Genomic DNA, 27,258 nt, shown 5'->3' on the forward strand with positions numbered 1-27,258 from the left:
TATGGCCTCTAGAGAGGTCACAAGGTTTTTCTATTTTTAGACCTACTGACCTAGTTTTTGATGGCACGTGACCCAGTTTCGAACTTGACCTAGATATCATCAATATGAACATTCTGACCAACTTTCATAAAGATCCCATGAAAAATGTGACCTCTAGAGTGGTCACAAGCAAAAGTTTACGGACGGACGCACGGACGCACGGACGGACGACGGACGACGGACACCGCACGATCACAAAAGCTCACCTTGTCACTTTGTGACAGGTGAGCTAAAAATCTGAAACTCTGAAATCAAATTACTTGCAATTTCATGTCTAATTAGAGAACCTACCATTTCTAATTTGAAATGTTATAGTACCTATATGATGAAATGATATCAAATGTATCAATAACGGAAATTACCAAGTTTTATGGAACATAATAATGATCTATTAGAATAAATGAAATTAAAGGGTAATAAAAATTGTAGTATTAAATTCCCTATAAATCAAGATGAAGTGTTTAGACATCAAATCTTGCAACAGACCTCCTTCCCTCATATATGACTGATCATCTTAGTTTAAAATGGAATATTTTCAGTTCTAACTCATGAAGAATTTATGTTTTTAGTGTTCAAAAAACAGTGATGAACAGTTATTTTTACACCATTTGGGTTTACCAGTAACAAAAAGTTTAGACCTGTAGGCTTGCTTATGAACAGTACCTGTTTACACTAACAGGGTTGTATAAGAACAGTACTTACATATAATATTAGAACTACCTATGGTCATTACATGTTTAGGGTTGCTTACAAACAGTATATAATAACACTGTCATGAATACTCATTAACAAAATAAGTTAACAACATTAGGGTTGCTTATAAACAGTATCTTTCAACAAAGTTATTGTTTCTTGTTGACAGTACATGTTTACACTGTTAGGGTTGCTCATTAAATGAACAGATTTACACTGTTACAGTTGTTCAAAGAAAGTTCATTTTTACACCAGCTCCTTGTATTTACTCAAATCAAAAAGTTACACAATTTCACATGACAAAAAAGCGCCTACATTGTTTTATGTGAAGAGTAAGTACATGCAGCACAGTTATGGTCAACCCAGTGTTGATACTGTTTTTATGGGTTGTGAACATTTATGTATTTTTGCTGTTTTTTAAGGTTTCTCAAGAATGACAAGTGTTTTACACAGTTTTTTGACTATTAGTAAACAGTGTTTTCAATGTTTTCCTTTAAATATGAACAGTAATAATTAATACTGGTTTATAAGGTTACATATGAACAGAGTTTACTGTAGTTTTCATCCTGCTTGTGAACAGTTAGTATATGCATTTCCACTGCTGAATCTTAACTATATTTTTTCATAATTACTTGTGAATATAAGAAGTTTACTTTATCTACATAATTACCTAAAATAACATGTATAATTACACTATTTTCAAGTTGTTAATGAGTGGACAGTAGCTAACTTACCCCACTACAGATCATGAGGTCCATGCATTCTTTCACTGTACATACCACGGTACCACCTATACATACACATAACGTACACGGATCTCTGTTCCACTGCTCACCAGTCTAAAATACACAATGTTCCTTTGTCAAAGAGCATATGTGTTTTCCATAAATCCATTTAATAAATACATAGTATGTATCTGAACTTTGGTTCATCTGAAGACTGTTTTCATCAAAATATGAAATAAACACAAAACAGAATATTATTTCTAATTCAGAATAATCAGTTCACAGATGCTCTACCTAATGGCATGCAAGGTGAGACTTGAGGGTTTGGCTCAAGAAGAGGTCATAACTGCACTGCCTCATATGACACTTGTACTTGTTCAAAGGTGCTTTACTTGGTAATACATATACTCATACAATGCCAGCCACTGAAGTGTGCCAATTCATTCTATACCAGTGATACAGAGCAATCTAACCACAGGAAAAGACAGAGAGAAAGCCCTATAACAGAGAGACAGAGTAATTTTAGGTACAGGCATGAATGACTAACATAGCTGAGCTCCTTGTGAATAGACAGTCGGGTTCTCCAACATGCAAGTTGTAGAGGACCAATACATGCAAAGCTTTTTTTCCAGTACTGGGCTCTTGAGTAGCAGCATCTAAAGGATTTAACTTTGGATCTTTGAACCGACACCCTAGCCATCAAATGGCAAAAAAACAAGCAAATTTGATGAATTGGTATCCCCCGCCAAAAGGGTTTGTGGTGAGGAATGGCAAAAAGATATATCCGGCAAAAAGTTAAGGATGTTAATAAGAAGCAAATAATTTCATTAGTCAAAATCAATTTAACAGAAAACAAACGTTTAATTAAAGAGTACATAATAAATGTATGATACTTTGATCCTGACTAAAGAATTTATTTTATTTGGGATATGCTTACTGTAATAAGCTTAGCTTTTAAAATTAAATGCAGTTAATTGAAATATGAGCTTGAAGTTTAACTGGAATGAAATATTGTCTTTGAGTGGTTTGGCACCAGGTGTTGCTGTTTTACATGTACATTTGAACTTAAAAGATCAGATGTCCTTAAGAGAACACAGGTAAGATATCTTGAACATGGCTGAGGGCAAGGTTTGCGCAGTCACAACTTAACATGTTGAAGGTTTGAACATTTAAAACAAAAAAAAACAAGAGCACCGCCTTGCGGGTGCTGACGCTCATCTGATTTTTTTTGTATAATAGAAATATTGTCCTACCCATGATTTTCTAAGTCTAAAAAGGGCCATCATTCTTGCAAAAAGCAGGATAGAGTTATGTTTCTTGATGTACAGTGTCCACTTATGATGGTGAAAAACTGTTGCAAGTTTTAAAGCAATAGCTTTGATAGTTTATGAGAAAAGTTGACTTAAACATAATACTCAACCAAGAAAATGATTTTCTAAGTCCAAAAGGGGCAATAATTATTGCAAAAAGCAGGATGGAGTTATGTTGCTTGCTGCACAGGGTCAGCTTATGATGGTGAACAAGTGTTGCAAGTTTCAAAGCAATAGCTTTGATAGTTTAAGAGAAAAAGTTCACCTAAACATAAAACTTAACCAAGAAATCTGATATTTTCTAAGTCCAAAAGGGGCCATAAATCTTGCAAAAAGCAGAATGGAGTTATGTTTCTTGATGTACAGGGTCAGCTTATGATGGTGAACAAGTGTTGCAAGTTTTAAAGCAAAAGCTTTGATAGTTTAGGATAAAAGCTGACCTAAACATAAAACTTAACCAAGAAAACTGATTTTCTAAGTCCAAAAGGGGCAATAATTCTTGCAAAAAGCAAGATGGAGTTATGTTTCTTGATGTACATGGTCTGCTTATGATTGTAAACAAGTATTCCAAGTTTCAAAGCAATAGCTTTGATAGTTTAGGAGAAAAGTTGACCTAAACATAAAACTTAACCAAGAAATCTGATATTTTCTAAGTACAAAAGGGGCCATAAATCTTGCAAAAAGCAAGATGGAGTTATGTTTCTTGCTATACAGGGTCAGCTTATGATGGTGAACAAGTATTCCAAGTTTCAAAGCAATAGCTTTGATAGTTTAGGAGAAAAGCTGACCTAAACATAAAACTTAACCAGGCAACGCCGACGCCGACGCCGACACCGACGCCGACGCCGACGCCGACAACCGCTCAAGTGATGACAATAACTCATCATTTTTTTTCAAAAAATCAGATGAGCTAAAAAGGAGTGGAAATATATATATCTATATATAGATATATGTATATATTTATTTATTTTTTTAGGGGGTGGGGGTGCAGGGGAATGGGACAGGAAATAAAATTTCACATGTTGATTATAAATATTGATTGAAAATTAAAAATTTTAAAAAAAAAAAAGGTAAAAGGGTGAAGTTGGAGGGGGGGGAGGCAGAGGATGCATGATCAGTGGTGGGCATGACTGGGTGGAGAAGTAAGGTGGGGGAATGGTACAACTTGGAAGGTTTGAAAAAAATCTAAAATAAGAAATGAAAAAAAAATTTTTTTGGGAGGGGGGTTGGGAGGGGGAGGGGGTGTGACCAAGGCAAGTGGGTGACCAGGTGTGGGTGCGCAACTTCACATGTTTATAATAAATGTAAGAAAAGAATGAAAGAAATTTAATGAAATTCTGCCAAATGGTAAGTTTGTTATGTACAAATATGTGGATTTTTAGACAATTAAAGGGCAATAACTCTGAAGTTACAAAAAGAAATCCGTACAAAATTGTCTGTGCACAACCACATTATAGTGCTCTAAATTCTGTTTAAGTTTCATAGTTCTAGGTCAAATATATCAAAAGTTATGATGCAGAAATTGGCATATCTATAGATCTATAGTACCCTATATAGTTAACACTAGAAACTTCTAAGGGTCATAACTCCGGTGTTACTTGGGCAATCTGTCTAAAACTTGATGGGCCCCATAACCTCATAGTGGTGAACATGTATATGAAGTTTGTTTGGAAAAAATCCAAAATAAGGAATGATTTTTTTTTTTTTTTTTTTTTTTTTTTTTTTTTTTTGGGGGGGGGGGGGGGGGGGGGGATGGGATGATCAAGCTAAGGGGGTGACCAGGTGTGGGTACACAACTTCACATGTTTACAATAAATGTTCATGGAAAAGAATGAAAGAAATTTAATGAAATTCTACCAAATGGTAAGTTTGTTATGTACAAATATGTGGATTTTTATACAATTAAAGGGCAATAACTCTTAATTTACATATAAATCCAAATGAAATTGTGTGTACACAACCACATTATGGTGATCTAAATTCTGTTTAAGTTTCATAGTTCTAGGTCAAATATATCAAAAGTTATGATGCAGAAATTGCCATATTTATAGTACCCTATCAATCTGACTTAAGTACTTGATCTTCTAAACGAAGATCTGAAAACGACCCCTTCACATTCGTCTTCTGTATATTTTGGATTTCCAGTATTGCTATTTTTATTTTATCCAATCAGACGACTTGTTCGAATGTCAAAGAGTAAGAAAAATGTGCAATCATTTCCAGGGCTCGAACCCCGGACCCCTATCTTACAAAGCGAGTGGCCTACCGACTGAGCTAACCGGCTATCTGATATATTATGATATAAGAATTGTAAATATCAAAAGTCAAGGCTACAGGTAGATTTGCAAGATGTTGTAAGTTAGGCTCTGATTGGTTAGCGAAAGGGTCGTCAGAACGAGGCAATGAATAGGTCGTTCTCAGATCCTATGCGTAGCGTTATAGGATATGTACTTTAGTCAGATTGAGTACCCTATATAGTTAACACTAGAAACTTCTAAGGGCCATAACTCTGGCGTTACTTGGGCAATCTGACTGAAACTTGACGGGCCGCAAGAACTCATTGTGGTGAACATGTATATGAAGTTTTAAATAAATATTCCCAACCATTTCCTAGATATGGCTCCGGACGGACGGACGGAAAGACGGAAGGATAGACGGACGGACGGAATGACGGACGGAAGGACGGACGGACAACGCCAAAACTATATCCCTCCAACTTTCGTCGGGGGATAACAATAGATATACCTTTCTTCAGTTTCAACAACATACCTTATACTCTACACTACCTTCTCTACAGGTAGTATTGAGACTGTGACATACAGGGCAACATGTTCCAGCTACTGTCTCCAACACAGCATTCTGAAAAATTGAAAACAAATAGTAAGAATGTTGTAATACTACCATTGAGCAGTCAAAATTAACATGACTGCAGAAAAACTGACCATCAAACTATACAAATAATACACAATAATATACAACTGTTAAAATTTGACAGGATAGAAGTAATTTGAACACAAAGATTGTGTATAATTATAACATGAGCAATCAAATAAGATTGCAGAAATGCTGACCATCTGTACACATACATTCTGTACCTACCTTAGCACAAACAACTAGTGAGTAATCAAATACGACAGCAGAAATGCTGACCATCTGTACACATGCATTTTGTACCAACCTATAGCACAAACAACTGGTGAGCAATCAAATACGACAGCAGAAATGCTGACCATCTGTACACAAGCATTTTGTACCAAACTATAGCACAAACAACTGGTGAGCAATCAAATACGACAGCAGAAATGCTGACCATCTGTACACATGCATTTTGTACCAACCTATAGCACAAACAACTGGTGAGCAATCAAATACGACAGCAGAAATGCTGACCATCTGTACACATGCATTTTGTACCAACCTATAGCACAAACAACTGGTGAGCAATCAAATACGACAGCAGAAATGCTGACCATCTGTACACATGCATTTTGTACCAACCTTAGCACAAACAAGTGGCGGACAATCGAAAAGTATAGCAGAAATGTCGACATGTATCTTCCTCAAAACAAACAACTGGTTGGCAATCAACAGGATAGCAAAGATGTTGACAATCTGAACACAGTTTGTACCTACCGCATAACAAACAACTCGTAGACAACCTACAGGATAGAAGGAATTTTGAACATCTGTAAACACACATCTTGCACTTACCTCAGCACAAACAACTGTAGGCAATCAACAGGATAGCAGGAATGTTGACCAGTTGTACACATTTTGTACCTACCTCAGCATGAATAACTGGTGGGCAACCAACAGGATAGCAGGAATGTTGACCAGTTGTACATATTTTATACCTTCCTGAGCACAAACAACTGGTGGGCAATCAACAGGATAGCAGGAATGTTGACCATCTGTACACATTTTGTACCTACCTCAGCACAAACAACTGGTGGGCAATCAACAGGATAGCAGGAATGTTGACCATCTGTACACATTTTGTACCTACCTCAGCACAAACAACTGGTGGGCAATCAACAGGATAGCATGAATGTTGACCATCTGTACACATTTTGTACCTACCTCAGCACAAACAACTGGTGGGCAATCAACAGGATAGCAGGAATGTTGACCATCTGCACACACACATTTTGTACAAGGTAAAATCTCCCAGTCTGAACCGTCAGGATACTGTTCCCCATCATACATGCATGGCCCTGAAAATATTTGTCCATAACTTAAACTTCATCAAAGTGCTGCATTGCCCTGATACCTAACAAAATGTTACAGAATGTCTAAAAGGCATCTGTATTTCATATATTGCCTATCATTACCAAAAAACAACAATGGTTTTGGTGGCAAAGGGCTTTAATTCAAAACCACTGAAAAACAAGGTTTCAAAATGTACTCTTTAGCTTGAACCCCAACAAAACGTGCAGGGAAAGAGAGCCTGCATATTGAATACAATTAGGTAAATTAATGGTATTTTGCCAAACCAGATCCAGAATTACATGTTCAATGTATAATGTTCTAAAGAAGAAAGCTTGTGGATGGTTCTACATGGAACATAGACTTAACATGCTATTGTACAATAAATTCCATTCAAACTTTTCCAGATGCTAATTTGCAGTCAGTTGTAAAACATGATCTTTTATTATCATTTTCATAGCAGTATGTGTTTATAGACCATCAACCGGGAGAATTTATTGCAATCATATTATTGTTTATAGCATTTAAGTGGCAAAATCCTGTAAGACTTACCCAACTCATTTGTAATATAATTTTCTGCATTAATCAGCATAATTCTAACAACTAACTGAACAGTTCTGGATATTAAACACAGATTTGATTTTCTATCTCTGGATGGAACCAAGGACGTCAATTTATGTCCTTGATGGAAACAAATTAAAATTTATCCGAGGCTTTTTTCTATTGTAGCATCCCCTAATTTTGACTTATGAGCTAAAATCACTGGCTTCCCAACCAGGGCCCTGCTGTTATATAAAACTTGGTTAGGAGGCCATTTTCTAAACTCTAGTATCTGATTGGCTGTTTGTGAGAACAGCTCCAACACTAGCTAACCATTGGCAAGGCTCATTCTGAGTGAGCTCTGTAAACTTACTGTGGTATGAGGACCGCCTGACCATGTGAGATATAGTGGCATTGTCATGGCATATTACCTTTAAACTGTAAACAAAGAGCTGCTTTTTTCAAAACAGATGTACAAATGGACAGATAATTCAATCGCTATATGCTCACAGACATAACAAGAGCACCGCCTTGCGGGTGCTGACGCTCATCTGATTTTTTTTGTATAATAGAAATATTGTCCTACCCATGATTTTCTAAGTCTAAAAAGGGCCATCATTCTTGCAAAAAGCAGGATAGAGTTATGTTTCTTGATGTACAGTGTCCACTTATGATGGTGAAAAACTGTTGCAAGTTTTAAAGCAATAGCTTTGATAGTTTATGAGAAAAGTTGACTTAAACATAATACTCAACCAAGAAAATGATTTTCTAAGTCCAAAAGGGGCAATAATTATTGCAAAAAGCAGGATGGAGTTATGTTTCTTGCTGTACAGGGTCAGCTTATGATGGTGAACAAGTGTTGCAAGTTTCAAAGCAATAGCTTTGATAGTTTAAGAGAAAAAGTTGACCTAAACATATAACTTAACCAAGAAATCTGATATTTTCTAAGTCCAAAAGGGGCCATAAATCTTGCAAAAAGCAGGATAGAGTTATGTTTCTTGCTGTACAGGGTCAACTTATGATGGTGAACAAGTGTTGCAAGTTTTAAAGCAATAGCTTTGATAGTTTTGGATAAAAGCTGACCTAAACATAAAACTTAACCAAGAAAACTGATTTTCTAAGTCCAAAAGGGGCAATAAATCTTGCAAAAAGGAAGATGGAGTTATGTTTCTTGATGTACAGGGTCTGCTTATGATGGTGAACAAGTATTCCAAGTTTCAAAGCAATAGCTTTGATAGTTTAGGAGAAAAGTTGACCTAAACATAAAACTTAACCAAGAAATCTGATATTTTCTAAGTACAAAAGGGGCCATAAATCTTGCAAAAAGCAAGATGGAGTTATGTTTCTTGCTATACAGGGTCAGCTTATGATGGTGAACAAGTGTTGTAAGTTTCAAAGCAATAGCTTTGATAGTTTAGGAGAAAAGCTGACCTAAACATAAAACTTAACCAGGCAACGCCGACGCAGACGCCGACGCCGACAACCGCTCAAGTGATGACAATAACTCATCATTTTTTTTCAAAAAATCAGATGAGCTAAAAATATCTGCTTATAAATATTATTTCCATTGAACATATATATTAACATTCTTTGTAACAAGCCTTTTTCCTCTTTCTCATAGTACCATGCTGTCTTTTAACTTCTTTTATTCTTACAGATATAGTAAACTATGAACAACAGTCAGCTATCATATTTAAGTTCCTGTGTCTCTCTCCCGTGCCATAAAAATAGACAACTTCCCCACATGTAAACCCAACAGCTGTCTGTTTATTTTACCCTCTCCCTAAATTCATCCAGTTTCCAGACAGGGACCTAAGCACCTTATTTACTGTGATCAAAGAAATTCATTTGCAATGATATCAATTCAAAGATCTTTGAAAAATAAGTTTTTTGGTGCAAATTGTTAATCATATTTGAAGATATTTTAATTCAGTCTTTCAAATGTTATTACAACCACTATTAGGTAAGAAGGTGATATCAATAAACATAAATATGTATATAATTTCCTAGTAAAATTTTTCATTTCATGTCATTAAATTAAAATTAAACAAATTCTTCAGGTAGCCAGTGTAATCAATAATTTGAAGTACAAATTGAATACCACATAAAATTTGTTTCATTATCGTTTATTACTTTACGTGCAACAATTTTGACAGTTTTTAAGAGTATCTTGCATAAATCAAATATAAGAGGTATTTATCAAATGAAAATGAGAAAAAAAGGATTATTCATTGCTGCAGTTTTATACCTACATTAAGTTGTATGTAACCAGTATGAAAGTCCCTTTGAAGTTAAACATTGATAAAGTTATCTTTATTTATAACAAGAGCACCGCCTTGCGGGTGCTGACGCTCATCTGATTTTTTTTGTGTAAAAGAAATATTGTCCTACCCATGATTTTCTAAGTCTAAAAAGGGCCATCACTCTTGCAAAAAGCAGGATAGAGTTATGTTTCTTGATGTACAGTGTCCACTTATGATGGTGAAAAACTGTTGCAAGTTTTAAAGCAATAGCTTTGATAGTTTATGAGAAAAGTTGACTTAAACATAATATTCAACCATTTTTCTAAGTCCAAAAGGGGCAATAATTATTGCAAAAAGCAGGATGGAGTTATGTTGCTTGCTGTACAGGGTCAGCTTATGATGGTGAACAAGAGTTGCAAGTTTTAAAGCAATAGCTTTGATAGTTTAAGAGAAAAAGTTGACCTAAACATAAAACTTAACCAAGAAATCTGATATTTTCTAAGTCCAAAAGGGGCCATAAATCTTGCAAAAAGCAGGATGGAGTTATGTTTCTTGCTGTACAGGGTCAGCTTATGATGGTGAACAAGTGTTGCAAGTTTTAAAGGAATAGCTTTGATAGTTTAGGATAAAGCTGACCTAAACATAAAACTTAACCAAGAAAACTGATTTTCTAAGTCCAAAAGGGGCAATAATTCTTGCAAAAAGCAAGATGGAGTTATGTTTCTTGATGTACAGGGTCTGCTTATGATGGTGAACAAGTATTCCAAGTTTCAAAGCAAAAGTTTTGATAGTTTAGGAGAAAAGTTGACCTAAACATAAAACTTAACCAAGAAATCTGATATTTTCTAAGTACAAAAGGGGCCATCAATCTTGCAAAAAGCAAGATGGAGTTATGTTTCTTGCTATACAGGGTCAGCTTATGATGGTGAACAAGTATTCCAAGTTTCAAAGCAATAGCTTTGATAGTTTAGGAGAAAAGCTGACCTAAACATAAAACTTAACCAGGCAACGCCGACGCAGACGCCGACGCCGACGCCGACGCCGACGCCGACAACCGCTCAAGTGATGACAATAACTCATCATTTTTTTTCAAAAAATCAGATGAGCTAAAAATGCAATATTACACTCACACATGTAACCTACATTAATGTAGTTGCTACTAAATTGAGATGTTTCACATCCTGAAGATAGGTATATCTGTTGAAACTTAATTAAAATTCATCTGTCTTCTGCTCACTGCTAACTGACCTCATGCATTTAAGCTTTGCAAGGTTTCCATAAAATATACAGTACTGTATTAAATTGACTATGAAGTTTATTCGAGGCCTCGTGGCTGAGTGGTTAAGGTCGCTGGCTTCAAATCACATGCACCTCATCGATGTGAGTTCCAGCCTCACTTAGGGTGCAGAATTCTGCATGTGAGGAAGCCATCCAGCTGGCTTAAGGAAGGTCGGTGGTTCTGACCAGGTGAAAGCCTGTGATGAAATAATGACTGGAGGGGCACCTGGGGTTTGGCTCGAGCCCCGCTAGGGTCATGTTTTTACATTCTCAAATGAAACTGATATCAAATTTGAGTAACAATTAGTTCAATAGAAAGTCAAATTTTGAATTATATTTCATGCAGTTTATTTTATATTCAAATATACATTAAAAGTTATACCTATAACCTATTTATGTCAAAAGTAAAACAGACAATATTACAATGAACCAGTAAAAAAAGATAAATTGTAACAATAAATTCTGTAATATTTACTCTGTGAGTGAGCAAACTACATCAGTTTGAATTTTGCAAGAGATACTACAGGGGTGTACTTTATCATTTTAATGAATTCTGCAGACTTCCCAAAAATGAAATCAACATAAATCTGCAAAAACTATCTACATAAATTAATCCAAATTGTCTGGAGAAAGCTTTGATTTCCACTGATGAAATTTTTCCATAATTTATTACATAAGAGTCACTTTAGACTAAAGATAACATTGCTGATAAAATCCCCTACATTTCAAATCTAATTAACTCCTTGTGAATGAATTACCTGCAAAATGCATTAGCACAAGGGTGAAAAAAAAAAACTAAAGGGGGAAATGAACAAGGATTATCAGATTGAGGAAAAAAGTCAAATGCAATATCCTCATTATTTTTCTCAAGCAAAACCATTTTATTCCCTTCATACTGTATTCGAACAAAGAAAAATGTAAAACAAAATCCTATAGTTCATGCTTCTAGAATGATAAAGAAAAATGTTAACAGTTTCTGAGTAACAAAGGACACCCTCTACAAGTTAACCCAAACCAAAATACAAGCATGGGGCAAGCTTGTGAAAAGTTTGCCAAATGCTTGCGCAAGCTTACTGCAATCTTACTCGCATAGAAATTAAGTTTACGGATACGTCTTGCTTCACAAGCTTGCAGCGGGCATCCTGTGATCTTGATACAATTAACCTTGCGGCTAGCTTGTGATCCTGTAACCTTTTTCTCTGATATGTATAAAAGTGAGGTAAAACATTTAACAAATTACAGTTGAATATCGTTACCTCGATATCGGTTAGCTCGATACTCCGGTTAGCACGATGTGTTTTAGTCGGTCCCGATTTTTCCCTATATATTTTAATGTAATTATTTATCATTACCTCGATAAGATTAGCTCGATATTTTGTTTAGCTCGATGTGATTTTTTCAGTCCCATCAACTTACATGTACTGTTTTTACAACTGGTTTCGTCGATATCACAGCTTTTCAAAAATATCCATGTTATTTGTAAGGTGTGAACATCAACCTGTTGCTGTCCAGCGATGTATTAAGCATAATCAAGTTAGTTTGTGTGTTTGTATTGTTTGTTATTTAATTTTTAAACCAACTTAAATGTCAGGAAGTTTGCATTTAATTCCCAATAATTAGTCTTATAAAACAGCGTGCAAGCGGGAAAGCTGTTTTCCAATATAACAATTAATTTGGATGAAATATTTTTCTGTTTGACAGAGTAAAAATCTGCCATTTAGGATTGAGTAACAATATGCGTATCTAACTGGCAAATTTTCGTTATCGAAGCACAGTCAAAATGACTACTCAGTTAGGCACATTACCACTGCATTTAGACTTGTTTAAGGAAGGAATAAAAATGCTAATGTTTACACGTATATTTTGAAAACTTAAAAGGTTGTATGTATGTATGTACTATTTAATTAAGTTGTTTTATTTGTCAATGAAATTAAAATCGTATTTACGTTTTATATCATTTCTTTTTCCTCTAAAAAAATGGATATTATGACAATATAGACGTCCGACACAAGTGCAAAGTAGTCCCAGATAGTCAATATCGTTACGTCGAACTTCGGATACGTCGATGCAATTTTTACAGTCCCTTGGATATCGAGGTAACGGTATTCGACTGTATTAATTATTTTTATGTCAAAATACGTTGTTTTAAGAAATATTGTCCCTGATTTTTAATTCTTTATCTACTGATCACTACAAATATTGTTTCATTAAAAGTGCAAAAGCTTTAAACTGTAAAGCTTGTCAAATTAAAGGAAGTACAAATATAATTAAATTTTTTGACTCTCATTGTTAAACTGACTCACAAACCTAAATAAGGTTAATGAAGATAGTGTTGCAAGCTTACAGGATCATAAAAAGGTTGAAAGCGACTCTCAAGAGTCTTTTTGTCCACATTCGTATAAGTATGCGTAAGCTTGCAATCTTGTTATGATTGTGTAAGCTTGCAAGATTGCACAAAAGCTTGCAATATTGTTATGACTGAGTAAGCTTGCAAGATTGCAAAAGCTTGCAAAAGCTAATGCAATCTTGTTATGATTGTGCAAACTTGCAAGGTCGCAATTAAGATCACTTAGGGTTCCAATCACAAGTGTGCACAACCTTACAGTTACCTTGCAAGATTTTAAACAGGTTGCAGGAAGCGTGCAAATTAGTTTGCGCAAACTTCAATAATGTTTGCAATGGTTCCAATCGCAATCTTGCTCCAAGCTGAAACAAGTTTGCCACACACTTGTTAAGATTTCAACTGCTTAATTAAGCTTGCCATTTTGGTTTGGGTTGTCAGAAAGACTGGGTTTTTCTGGTCAGAAAGACTGGAACTTGTCAGAAACAAGAGCACCGCCTTGCGGGTGCTGACGCTCATCTGATTTTTTTTGTATAATAGAAATATTGTCCTACCCATGATTTTCTAAGTCTAAAAAGGGCCATCACTCTTGCAAAAAGCAGGATAGAGTTATGTTTCTTGATGTACAGTGTCCACTTATGATGGTGAAAAACTGTTGCAAGTTTTAAAGCAATAGCTTTGATAGTTTATGAGAAAAGTTGTTTTAAACATAATATTCAACCAAGAAAATGATTTTTCTAAGTCCAAAAGGGGCAATAATTATTGCAAAAAGCAGGATGGAGTTATGTTGCTTGCTGTACAGGGTCAGCTTATGATGGTGAACAAGAGTTGCAAGTTTTAAAGCAATAGCTTTGATAGTTTAAGAGAAAAAGTAGACCTAAACATAAAACTTAACAAGAAATTGATATTTTCTAAGTCCAAAAGGGCCATAAATCTTGCAAAAAGCAGGATGGAGTTATGTTTCTTGCTGTACAGGGTCAGCTTATGATGGTGAACAAGTGTTGCAAGTTTTAAAGGAATAGCTTTGATAGTTTAGGATAAAAGCTGACCTAAACATAAACTTAACCAAGAAAAGATTTTCTAAGTCCAAAAGGGGCAATAATTCTTGCAAAAAGCAGATGGAGTTATGTTTCTTGATGTACAGGGTCTGCTTATGATGGTGAACAAGTAAATTTCCCAAGTTTCAAAGCAAAAGCTTGATAGTTTAGGAGAAAAGTTGACCTAAACATAAAACTTAACCAAGAAATCTGATATTTTCTAAGTACAAAAGGGGCCATCAATCTTGCAAAAAGCAAGATGGAGTTATGTTTGTTGCTATACAGGGTCAGCTTATGATGGTGAACAAGTATTCCAAGTTTCAAAGCAATAGCTTTGATAGTTTAGGAGAAAAGCTGACCTAAACATAAAACTTAACCAGGCAACGCCGACGCCGACGCCGACGCCGACAACCGCTCAAGTGATGACAATAACTCATCATTTTTTTTCAAAAAATCAGATGAGCTAAAAATGCAATTTTCTGGTTGGAAAGACTAGAACTTTCAGAATGGACTGACTGGAACTCCATAGTTTAACAGATTCTGTTGCTTTGGGGAGGTTAGATTAGTCTAGTCCGGATTTAGAGAAAATAAATGACATATGAGCCGTGCCATGGGAAAACCAACATAGTGGCTTTGCGACCAGCATGGATCCAGACCAGCCTGCACATCTGTGCAGTCTGGTCAGGATCCATGCTATTCGCTTTTAAAGCCTACTGCAATTAGATAAACCGTTAGCGAACAGCATGGATCCTGACCAGACTGCGCGAATGCGCAGGCTGGTCTGGATCCATGCTGGTCGCAAACCCACTATGTTGGTTTTCTCATGGCATGGCTCAATATTATTATGAGTATTTGCACTTCATAAGGTCCATTAACAGAGGTTATACTGTATTTGAAAACATGCTTATCTCTATGACTAAAAATCTACAAAACTGACACTGACTTCTTCTGTTTCCATGACATTTCATGGTTTCTTATTACCACTCCCTTATTTTATTTAGCCGGAATTACTAACAATGAAAGACAGTAACTAAAGCATAAGTGAACTTTTCACTCAAGAATATCTTTGGTGTCTATACATCACTCAGTTGACACAATATATTTGTCAAAAAGTCAAAGATGTTACTCTTTAATTATAGGTCTGTATAATTTTAACATTTATTTCCCATTAATATCAATTTACTGTAAAATTGTCAGCCATCTACCACACAAGTACAGGGAGCATTGGTTTACCGCCCGCTACTTGGAGACAATCATGGTATATAGACAATTATCCTTCTAGGTTTCTATAATTAGGGGTCATTAACATTTAACTTATCCATTATCCAGTAACACCATACACTGTGAAAAAGAGCAACAAAAAAATCACCTTCCTAATTGCCTTAATTGGTTCAAGTAAAATATCATGTCTATTACAAAGGATGAGAGAGCATTTTGAGTAACAGCCTCCATTTTCACCATTATTACGCTGTATTTAATACTCACCCAGCTAAATTTCTATAATGAACAGGTCCATCTTTCAATTTTGGCAGTACCATTTACTGTTAAAAGGAGTGTTTACCAAAAAGATACTGACTGAATAGCGAACAGTGAAGATCATGATCAGACTGCACAGAAGGCAGAATCAGCCATGTTTAGCATGATGAGGGTTTTAAATATGCTTTCATATTTACTGCAGACCCAATTTTCATAGGATTTTTTGTAAATATTAAGAAAATTTTTATCCAAAGCTTTGTTTTAAGAAATAAATTTCCATTCAGAACATGAGTTAATGTGCAGGGGTCATTTTATATTTAAAACCTAGAGAGGAACAGCTAATCTGTACAGTTTATCAATACATATTTTCATGAATTATTTAATTTTAGTGTATGAACTGAAATATTAGAGTGAACTATATTTGCTTATTTCAAAGTGAAAATATATGTGATATATATTTGATATTTTTCACAGGTGTAGAACTACTGACAGATATGAATTAAACCATTATAATATTCACTCTGCAGTAAGTTTGTTCAATATTACATTTTTTTTCACATTACACCACACGCTATATTTGGTAGTGTATTCAAGCAAGGGCTTGTTGAAATATTAATGTGGCCCAGAAATATTTCAAAAATTTTTTTCTTTATTTATTAGTTCTTTTTTTGTTTGTTTGTTTTGGGTTTAACGCCGTTTTTCAACAGTATTTCAGTCATGTAACGGCGGGCAGTTAACCTAACCAGTGTTCCTGGATTCTGTACCAGTACAAACCTGTTCTCCGCAAGTAACTGCCAACTTCCCCACATGAATCAGAGGTGGAGGACTAATGATTTCAGACACAGTGTCGTTTATCAAATAGTCACGGAGAACATACGCCCAGCCCGAGGATCGAACTCACGACCCCGCGATCCGTAGACCGACGCTCTACCTACTGAGCTAAGCGGGCGGGTTTTTATTAGTTCTACAAATATTTTTCTTACCAAAGTTTTCAAAAAAAAAATCTTTATTCAACACATTGACATAGTTTATTGAGCTCATACAGGTATATAGAACACATTTAGATAGTACGATATTTTAATTATGATGCTTTTTATCGTAAAAAATTACAATTAAAGTGTTCTTATATTTTCTGATAAGAAATCTGCACTACCAACTATTTCTTAATTTACAAAAACTGCTACTATTAAATTTACATCGAAAGTATGCAACTAACACGAAACTAAAATCCGTAACTTTATAACTCAATAAAATCTAATAACCTATCAAAAGAAATGAAACACTGATGGTCATATTTCATATCATCCTACAATTAAGGTTGTAAAAAATTTATAGGCAATACAATTTACTTACAAGTACAGAACAGCGATTGTTTTTACTGATAAACTAATTGGTCATTCTGACAGGATTCTCTTGAAATGTTTTTTTATTATATTTTCACCATTAAAATATCTGCAGGATCGTACTTTTTGACATATAACTATTTAGGCCACTTAGAGCCATAACGTCTTTCTTTGGAATGCTTTGACGGGTGCAAGAGGCATAGAGGGTGTGAACATAAATATATCAGTGGTTTCGAATAGATGCCACTTTGTGATACAAAGCTAAACAAGACAAATTTACTCCAATACATGAACAAAAACAAAGAATTTACCAAACAGACTATACTTCAGAAAATACAAAATATCCAAACTTTGTGAAAACTGATAGCGCAGGCAAATCTTATAAACCCTTTGAAATAATTCTTACGCTTAACCAGATATCAAAGGGTTAAGCTTGAACAGAAGTTATTGAAAATGTCCGTCAAAACTGTCCGACAATATCAAAGTTGGTTCAGAGATCTTTAATTTGCTTATTAATGTAAACTCCTTTTCTTTTGTTTTATTATTTTGTGTGCTTTTCACAGTCCCACTCAATCATAAATTTGACAATAAGGAGGTGAATGGTAACAATTGACTTTCACACTTGAATTTGTTATTTATTAATTGCAGTCCATAGGTCTTTAATAAGGAGACCTCCAAGTGAGATATATTACATTTTCACAGGTGATAAAATGGTTATAATGATAACACGATTGTGGATTTTTATTGTCTTTTTTATCATTATTCATAATTTTATTGACTGCACTCAAAATTCTAAATTTTTAACATTTCATAGCTTTTAAGCACACTTCAATATTGCTCTCAATATATGAGGCCTACGTGATGTCATTTGTCCTTTGTGGTTCTTGTTCACAGTTCTTCTTTTATGTGCATTATATTCTGATTAAGTATTTAAAACAAAAAGTAAATTATTTCAAGCTAGGAGTTTCATCAAAGGAACTATTTCTTTACATTTTAATAGCAAAACATTCAGACAGGCAAAGAGGATAGAACAGGACAAAACAGTACAGAGAATGTACAGATGTGTACATGGTCAAAAGACTAAACATTGCAGCCTACATAGGTACATAGTGCATGTTTTGTGGACAAGACTGTTAAACTGAAAAAAAAGAGATGCATTTACTATTAAATGCCTAATGCCTTTTTGAATACTACCAAGTAGATCAAGTCCTGATGAATGACTTAGTCTATGGGTGGCCATGATGCTTGATTGAAGACATGACTTTCAAGCTCTGTTATTCAAAATTAAATTGAAAAATTAACATCACTTGGTGACATAAACATGACTAAAAAAATGATGATTTTTCTTCCTATTTATGATTTATTGTCAAGTCTGTCATAACTTGACAATTAAGGTGTCACCATAAGGCTTCAGGTGTTGAACCTTACACAGATCATTGACATTAAGTGACTTTATTTTAACCTTGCATATTGTAATTAACATTGCCCTATAGCATCAATCTATCATATAAAAAAAAGTCTTAAATAACATCTTATTGATTCACAGGTTCACATGTGCATAAGTAAATCCTGCAGGAATCAAGCTCTGTGGACAAGACTCCAGATAATATCCTATCCTCTTGTTAAATGAAAGTTTTGGATTAACTCCCTTGGTTAATTCAATGCTGCTTATTCACTCCCCTGGTTAAGAAAAGATCTGGATTTGCTCCCTTGATTTATTCTCAGATTAATTCCCCTTGTTCATATATTTAGTCTGCTGGAGTGCACTGGCACTGAGCACAACAGGCTCTGGATAAACCCAACAAGTTGTTGAAAGTTTTAGTTTACTTCCCTTTTTGAAATAGGAATGTGCAAAGTCAAAATGATTGTGGATAATCTCCCGTTCTTTACTGTAATGATTAACTCCCCTTAATACGAAGACTACTTACTGCCTGCAGGAATGCATTGCGGACAACATTGTCCCGGAAGGTTCTGGATAATCTCCCCTGGTTTACATGTTTTTGAATGGCATGGTAATTTGGCACAGTCGACTTCCCCGTCGTTACAGCGACAGCTCACACACGGCTCTGGATTCCACTCTGTATTATGCTGCAAGAAAATTATATTCACTGATATACATGATAGTAGGTAACAAAAGTATCAAAATATGCTTGAAACAATGTGATATCTCATATTATAAGTTGCCTACTGCTTTGGCTAAACAAGTTAGAGAGACATGCAACTACGTTTTACCATCATCTTGGCATAATTCTCCTCTCCAACTGCTGAAGGAAGACCATAGATATCCATCCAGATAGTACAAGTTGAAAGATTTCCTGCAGCCAGAAGTTATACAGACCAGAAATTGTTATTGATGTTTGTGTGACCATAGTCTTAAAAGTAACTTATGGGTGAATAGCGAGCTTGTTTTTTATCATACCATTACGCTTTAATGTAGGAAATATAACTCCATTCTACATGTTGTACAAGTAGATCTATGAAATATGTATTTCCAAAGAAGTATGAAATACACAGAATTGCAACAGGAGATAATCTATTTTTAATCTAATCTAAATTTATTTTTACAGCTATTTGGTATTTCTTAATTCTGAAAGTCATTGTTTTGAGCAAAAATAACTATATTTCCCTTTCATGTATAACATAACTTTTAGCTCAGCTGGTCACATTCCTTGACTATTGAAACACTTTACTAGAGCTATCACAAATGTGACTCATGCTTTCACCTGGACGTTGTTGACATATAGAGCAAAACAACACAGAACCATAATCTAGGAAATTAAAGAGCATTTAAAAAATCTCATATGCACAACTAAGTATCAATATTGATCATTCCTGAAAGTTTGAATAAATTATATGAAATAATGAATGAGGAATTCAGATCACAAGCATTTCTCTACATATCATATAGCTTGCCAGCTATATTGCGAAAATGGCGTTCCATAAAAGCGATAAACCAATCACATATCGGTAAAAAATCACGTGATATCACCCATTCCCCATGTGCTACACTACTTGTTGCATTCCAATATACCTGCGGCCTGAAGGCCGCAGGTAATAAAAGCAAAGATGAGCATGTATAGAGGACAATCAACTTGTACAATCTAAAAGGAAAGCATCCTCACATGAAAAGATTCTTCACCCAGAACAATGTTCAATCATACAAGTGGCTCAAGACTGGCAGCCCTGGACACCTTTACTGTAATTTTATCTCAAACTTAATTATCAGAATGTCATAGTACCACTTATTTAGAAGAACCATGCTGTCGAAGTACAAAAAACAAGTTCCATATTTAGTTCTCTGTTTCTTACATCTCTATATTATTAATATACTACTAACAGGCATAGCTGCTTGTTCATTTTTACATAACAGATATATTATGGTATATTTTGATATTGTGACTTATAGATACTTGCAAGTATTTTTGTTCTTGAAACATACACAACACAGTAACATATAATTACAGGTATATTTTGTTGTTGATATGTAACAAGTTGAAATGCACACAAGTTAATTACTATAAATAAAGAATTTACTTACTTACTAACTTATACTTACAGGTATATTTTGTTGTTGAGATGACAAAAAGTGAGTGACTTATATATACAGGTTCCCTTTGTAGTTGATATATACACAAGTTTATTACCTATATTTATATAGGTATATTTTGTTGTTGAAATGTCATATACCTACAGGTACGTTTGAAGTTTAAATATACACAAATGAATTACTGATACTTACAGGTATATTTTGTTGTTGATATGTACATGATGATAATTTGGCTTCACACTCAGGACAACAACTGTCTGCAGAAATCTGTAGATATTCTCCCTGCAAGTGAGTATTAAAACACAAAACTGTACACAGCCCTCTGGATAAGCACAACTTATGCATTGAAATTTCCACACGGGCTACTTGGGACTATATTTTTGGAAACAGAAGACACTGACTTTTTGTAAACATGTAGGAGCGGCATTCATTTTGGGATGTGTTGTACAAAACTTTTTAATCAAATAAGTTTGCAACATGATTCTCATGTTTCATGAAAAAAATGCCAACCTTCATTGTAATACTCACTAACAACAACAGAAACATTCCAAATTTCCACAACCATTATCAGCAGGCAGTTTATTAATTTGATGTTGTTGATATTGTGTAAAAATGATACATAAGCCAGTGGTATATTACACGAAAGGAGTTGCACATTTCATTACCATCTGAACAGACAGTCTTCCATTGTTCTGTATGTCCAAAGGATCTAGCCTAAGAATTTTATTTTAAAACAAGAGCTGTCTGAATAGGATGACACATGCCCCCGATGGCACTTTAAATGAATAGTTATGGCCGATGTTAGAGTTTAGGACCTTCGACCTACAGAGCTGGGTCTTGCACACGACACATCGTCTTACTGTGTCACACATTCATGTGTAGTTATTTTAAAATCCATGCATGAATGACAAAGATATGGACCGGACACGCCCATCAATGCACTATCAAGAAAAATGACCTTTAACGTCTAAGTGTGACCTTGACCTTTGAGCTACGGACCTGGGTCTTGCGCGCAACACGTCTTCTTACTGTGGTACACATTCATGCCAAGTTATTTGAAAATCCATCTATCGATGACAAAGATATGGACCGGACACGCCCATCAATGCACTATCCCTTAATGTCTAAGTGTGACCTTGACCTTTGAACTACGGACCTGGGTCTTGTGCGCGACATGTCGTCTTACTGTGGTACACATTCATGCCAAGTTATTTGAAAATCCATCCATCGATGACAAAGATATGGATCAGACACGCCCATCAATGCACTATCCCTTAATGTCTAAGTGTGACCTTGACCTTTGAGCTACGGACCTGGGTCTTGCGCGCGACACGTCGTCTTACTGTGGTACACATTCAGGCCAAGTTATTTGAAAATCCATCTATCGATGACAAAGATACGGTCCGGACACGCCCATCAATGCACTATCCCTTAATGTCAAAGTGTGACCTTGACCTTTGAGCTACGGACCTGAGTCTTGCGCGCGTCACGTCGTCTTACTGTGGTACACATTCATGCCAAGTTATTTGAAAATCCATCTATCGATGACAAAGATATGGACCTCACACGAAAAATGCGGACAGACCGACAGACTGACAGACCGACAGACGGTTCAAAAACTATATGCATTAGACTACTACCAAATGTTTGAATAGTAAAACACCAGCATTAAGTGTGAGTAAACATTCAGGCTGACAATTATACAGAATTGTTGCTAGTTTCAGATAATTTGTGGAAATATGTTGATTAATCAAGGATTTTCATTTAGTTTTTCATTTAATTGCCCAAACTAATAAAAAAAGTTGCTGGTAATGTGCAGAAAAATCATCAGATACCTTGTCATAGTCACAGAGTGGGTCTGTACACCTGATTGTTTCACACAAAACTATGGGGTCCTCACATGTGCATACAGTACATGGTCCCGGCTGCCACACTGTGTGTTTCTAAAAATATACAAAATAAAATGTAACATTTGTGCCAAGTTCTTACGGAAATTGTATTTGTGTGGTTATGAACTTCCTATTGTTTGAGGCAAGTAACCCGAAATCAGCTCTCTGCAGACCCTAAGCCCCACCCTGCTCTGCCCAACCTTTCAAAACTAATACAGGACTCTGTTGTCTGAGTAAAAACTTACTTTGCCACACTCCCCATCCACAAATCAGGGGAGATAATCATTTTACAAAAGGAGTAAAAAATCTAAAATGACTCAAATCTTAGTCTCTTAAAAAAGGGGAAAATTCAAAAATTGTATAAAATCATAAATTGCTCTAAGCCATGAAATGTAGATAAATAAATGCCAGTATGGTATATTAATTATCTATGTTGACAGGTTGTTACTGTACAAGATGGTACATTATTTTTTGCAGTTTTTAGTATCAGCATAGTTCATCTGGAAATAAGAAGATCTCAGGCAGTAAATCACTGAGATATAATATATCACGATATGCAACTGAATACACAAAAATGCTTTGAAATAAAAAAGAGAGATAAAAATTATGTATAATATTATAACCAGGTGTTTATGATAACCTCTGCCTTTCGAGGATCTAATAATGTTTGTTATAAGGTCAAAACCCAGAAACATTCAGGCATGGTGCCAGGCTCAAGACATTCATGAGACATTGTGTATGATATCAACACTAACATCTGTGACACCTGCCACAAATTGGAACAGTGTGACATTTATGATAGTGTTTAAGTACTAGAACCATTATTATTTTGTTAAAAAAAAAATGTACAAGTTTTATTTTGTAAAACTGAAAAAGAACTATGTGTGACTCAATTACTCATTTTTTTAATATTGAGCACTTGGTTTAATATACTGAAGACATGGTGTAATAAAATAGATAATGGCACATGTCAGACCTGGGAATTATTTGAAAGTTTATCACTGTATCTATATGGAATTTTATATAAACCATTAACAATGAATATGTAACAAAAGACTAGACTGTCCTGAAATAATTAGATTGGGGTACATGCCCACTTGCTGCATAGGGGAATGTTTGATCTTTCAAGACAAAATAACGTTGCCTAGAAGTAAGTTTAAACTTAGAAAAAAATTACCCCCCCCCCACACACACCAGGGAGTTGGAATTTCCTGCTACATCAGAACAATAGTTCTGCATTGGCCTGACAAAATTGGTGTAGACCATCTTTAATGATCTTACAAGATACAGTAATTTCATTGAAACTATTATTTGTTTCCAACAATTCCAGTCATCTGAGTTAGTAACAGGCTGATGGTGACTGCCTTTAATATTCCATGTTGAAAGCAACAAAAACAATATAATTTGAAAGCTCAGCAATATAAAGATTACCAACATTGTGGCAGGACACTTTTATGACATTAAACATGACACTATTCTGAACTTACAACAAAATATTTCTCCACCCTGATTGTACTCCAGATTTCTAAAGCCAAAAACAAAAAAGCTGAGAAAGAAATATGATTCACAATATGACTGTTAGGTAGTGCTATTTAAAATGAGTAAAAACAAGAGCACCGCCTTGCGGGTGCTGACGCTCATCTGATTTTTTTTGTGTAATAGAAATATTGTCCTACCCATGATTTTCTAAGTCTAAAAAGGGCCATCATTCTTGCAAAAAGCAGGATAGAGTTATGTTTCTTGATGTACAGTGTCCACTTATGATGGTGAAAAACTGTTGCAAGTTTTAAAGCAATAGCTTTAATAGTTTATGAGAAAAGTTGACTTAAACATAATACTCAACCAAGAAAATGATTTTCTAAGTCCAAAAGGGGCAATAATTATTGCAAAAAGCAGGATGGAGTTATGTTGCTTGCTGTACAGGGTCAGCTTATGATGGTGAACAAGTGTTGCAAGTTTCAAAGCAATAGCTTTGATAGTTTAAGAGAAAAAGTTGACCTAAACATAAAACTTAACCAAGAAATCTGATATTTTCTAAGTCCAAAAGGGGCCATAAATCTTGCAAAAAGCAGGACGGAGTTATGTTTCTTGCTATACAGGGTCAACTTATGATGGTGAACAAGTGTTGCAAGTTTCAAAGCAATAGCTTTGATAGTTTAGGAAAAAAGTTGACCTAAACATAAAACTTAACCAAGAAATCTGATATTTTCTAAGTACAAAAGGGGCCATAAATCTTGCAAAAAGCAAGATGGAGTTATGTTTCTTGCTATACAGGGTCAGCTTATGATGGTAAACAAGTGTTGCAAGTTTTAAAGCAATAGCTTTGATAGTTTAGGATAAAAGCTGACCTAAACATAAAACTTAACCAAGAAAACTGATTTTCTAAGTCCAAAAGGGGCAATAAATCTTGCAAAAAGCAAGATGGAGTTATGATTCTTGACGTACAGGGTCTGCTTATGATGGTGAACAAGTATTCCAAGTTTCAAAGCAATAGCTTTGATAGTTTAGGAGAAAAGTTGACCTAAACATAAAACTTAACCAAGAAATCTGATATTTTCTAAGTACAAAAGGGGCCATAAATCTTGCAAAAAGCAAGATACAGGGTCAACTTATGATGGTGAACAAGTATTCCAAGTTTCAAAGCAATAGCTTTGATAGTTTAGGAAAAAAGCTGACCTAAACATAAAACTTAACCAGGCAACGCCGACGCAGACGCCGACGCCGACGCTGACGCCGACAACCGCTCAAGTGATGACAATAACTCATCATTTTTTTTCAAAAAATCAGATGAGCTAAAAATCAAGTGGAGGACTGGCCTGCTTTTTCTGTCATCAACTGTCACTTCAGCGTGGAAAGTTGTAAACTTTCTTTAAAGTTAACCACTTTTTGCACTCAAAGGACACAATGGAGCATTTTCAGTAAATATTAATAAATTTTGCACAAAAAAAAAGAAACTAGTAAATGTGTCAAAACTCTTATATAACCTGTACATATCAGGTCATCAACAACCAAATGTTATTTCTAACATTTTTAACACTGGAACATTTATCAGTGATTTTATGGCAGGTAATAAAATGGAAAACAAATCAAGTAAATGATCACTGTCTATTTATGTTTTTTGCAGATTACACTAAAGTACTGAAACACCCTGAAATACCTGAACTTAGTTTTTGATAAATTACAATTTAATACACCCCTATCATATGAAAAATCTACTGTGATTGACATAAGGACTTTAAGTTTGGTAAACTGAGACAAGCGGAACAAGTCCAGGTCTCCTAATACAGGTATCTCGCTGTGTTTGTTAATAACAACACCAGATATAACTAAACACTGACTCAAACTTTCCCTATATCAATCATTCTCAACAAATTCTGGGGACACAATTCTTGCATAAATTAAAACGCCAGACGGTCACCATCTTACACCAATTTTAAGCAATGATTTTCAAGTTTTTATCTAATTTAGTTCTTTCATACATGAAAAACACTAAATAATTTTTGGTTTTTAGCCTTCCTGTGCTTTAAATTTTCAAGTTTTTCAATTATCAAGTTTTCATTATAGTTTATTCAAACATGGAAAAACCATATTTTCCTAACAAGAGTACCAGAATATCACAATATACGCCCATCACAGCACCTGTATTTGCGAAAGGAATTTTAATTCTGTTGTTGTGTAGTAATTATTGTAATTCTTTTGTTTTTCTAAGTCCACGAAAAAAACTCCTAACCAGGCAGAGATACCTCAAAATACACCTAAATCTATGTTGTACCATAGAAAAATGGTCTTGGTTTTTCCCTATGGTCAATTATAAAAAAAGTTACAATTATAAGTTATTTATAGTTACAACTAGTTAGGGAAGTTAATCTTCAAAAAAAAAAAATCCAAGTCCACACAAAAATCCTTACCAGGTAGAGATAGGTCAAAATACACTTCATAATTGGATGTAACATGCATGTTGTACTACAGAAAAGTGGTCTCGATTTTTCTCTACAACTAGTAATGAAAAAGTTACAATATAAGCTATATATAGCAACAACAAAGGGAAGTAATTCTAAAGAAGGGACCTGCACATGACACTCACTCTCATGATGGTGAACAATTGTACCAAGTTACATCAAAATCCCTCCATGCATGAAGGAGAAATGCTCTGGACAGTCATTCTTGTATCTGAGCTTTGGCCTCAAAGTGTGACCTTGACCTTAGACCTAGGGACCTAGTTCTTGTGCTTGACACTCCGTCTCAAGGTGGTAAACATTTGTGTCAAGTTATATCAAAATCCCTCCATGCATGAAGAAGAAATGCTCCGGACAAAGTTTTCATTCTTGTCTCCTTTGACCTTTAAGTGTGGCCTTGACCTTAGATCTAGGGACCTGGTTCTTGTGCATGACACTTCATCTCATGATGATGAACAATTGTGCCAAGTTACATCGAAATCCCTCTATGCATGAAGAAGATATGCTCCGGACAAAGTCATTCTTGAATTTTTACCTTTGACCTTTAAGTGTGACCTTGACCTTAGACTTAGAGACCTGGTTCTTGTACATGACACTTCATCTCATGATGATGAACAATTGTGCCAAGTTACATC

The 27,258-nt window shown here is 35.0% G+C and overlaps 1 protein-coding gene across 4 annotated transcripts in view; it reads right to left on the minus strand.

The window, feature by feature from the left end:
- The window catches only part of LOC123562027 (extracellular matrix organizing protein FRAS1-like), a 164,551-nt gene that overhangs the window by 58,166 nt on the left and 79,127 nt on the right, over window positions 1-27,258 (minus strand). For 2 of the 4 annotated variants that reach the window (XM_053532182.1, XM_053532196.1), the window contains exons 3-8: window positions 22,614-22,721; window positions 20,971-21,060; window positions 19,160-19,319; window positions 6,848-6,981; window positions 5,537-5,626; window positions 1,467-1,571 (exon numbers count right to left, since the gene is read on the minus strand). In XM_053532182.1, the coding sequence (XP_053388157.1) occupies window positions 1,467-1,571; window positions 5,537-5,626; window positions 6,848-6,981; window positions 19,160-19,319; window positions 20,971-21,060; window positions 22,614-22,721 (687 nt within the window). Of the gene's footprint in view, window positions 1-1,466; window positions 1,572-5,536; window positions 5,627-6,699; window positions 6,750-6,847; window positions 6,982-19,159; window positions 19,320-20,693; window positions 20,713-20,970; window positions 21,061-22,613; window positions 22,722-27,258 lie in introns of those variants that run through there. The other 2 variants (XM_053532192.1, XM_053532195.1) reach the window with 2 other exon arrangements.

The sequence above is a fragment of the Mercenaria mercenaria genome, chromosome 2 (genome assembly GCF_021730395.1).
Source record: "Mercenaria mercenaria strain notata chromosome 2, MADL_Memer_1, whole genome shotgun sequence".
In the NCBI taxonomy this organism is placed as follows: Eukaryota; Metazoa; Mollusca; class Bivalvia; order Venerida; family Veneridae; genus Mercenaria; species Mercenaria mercenaria.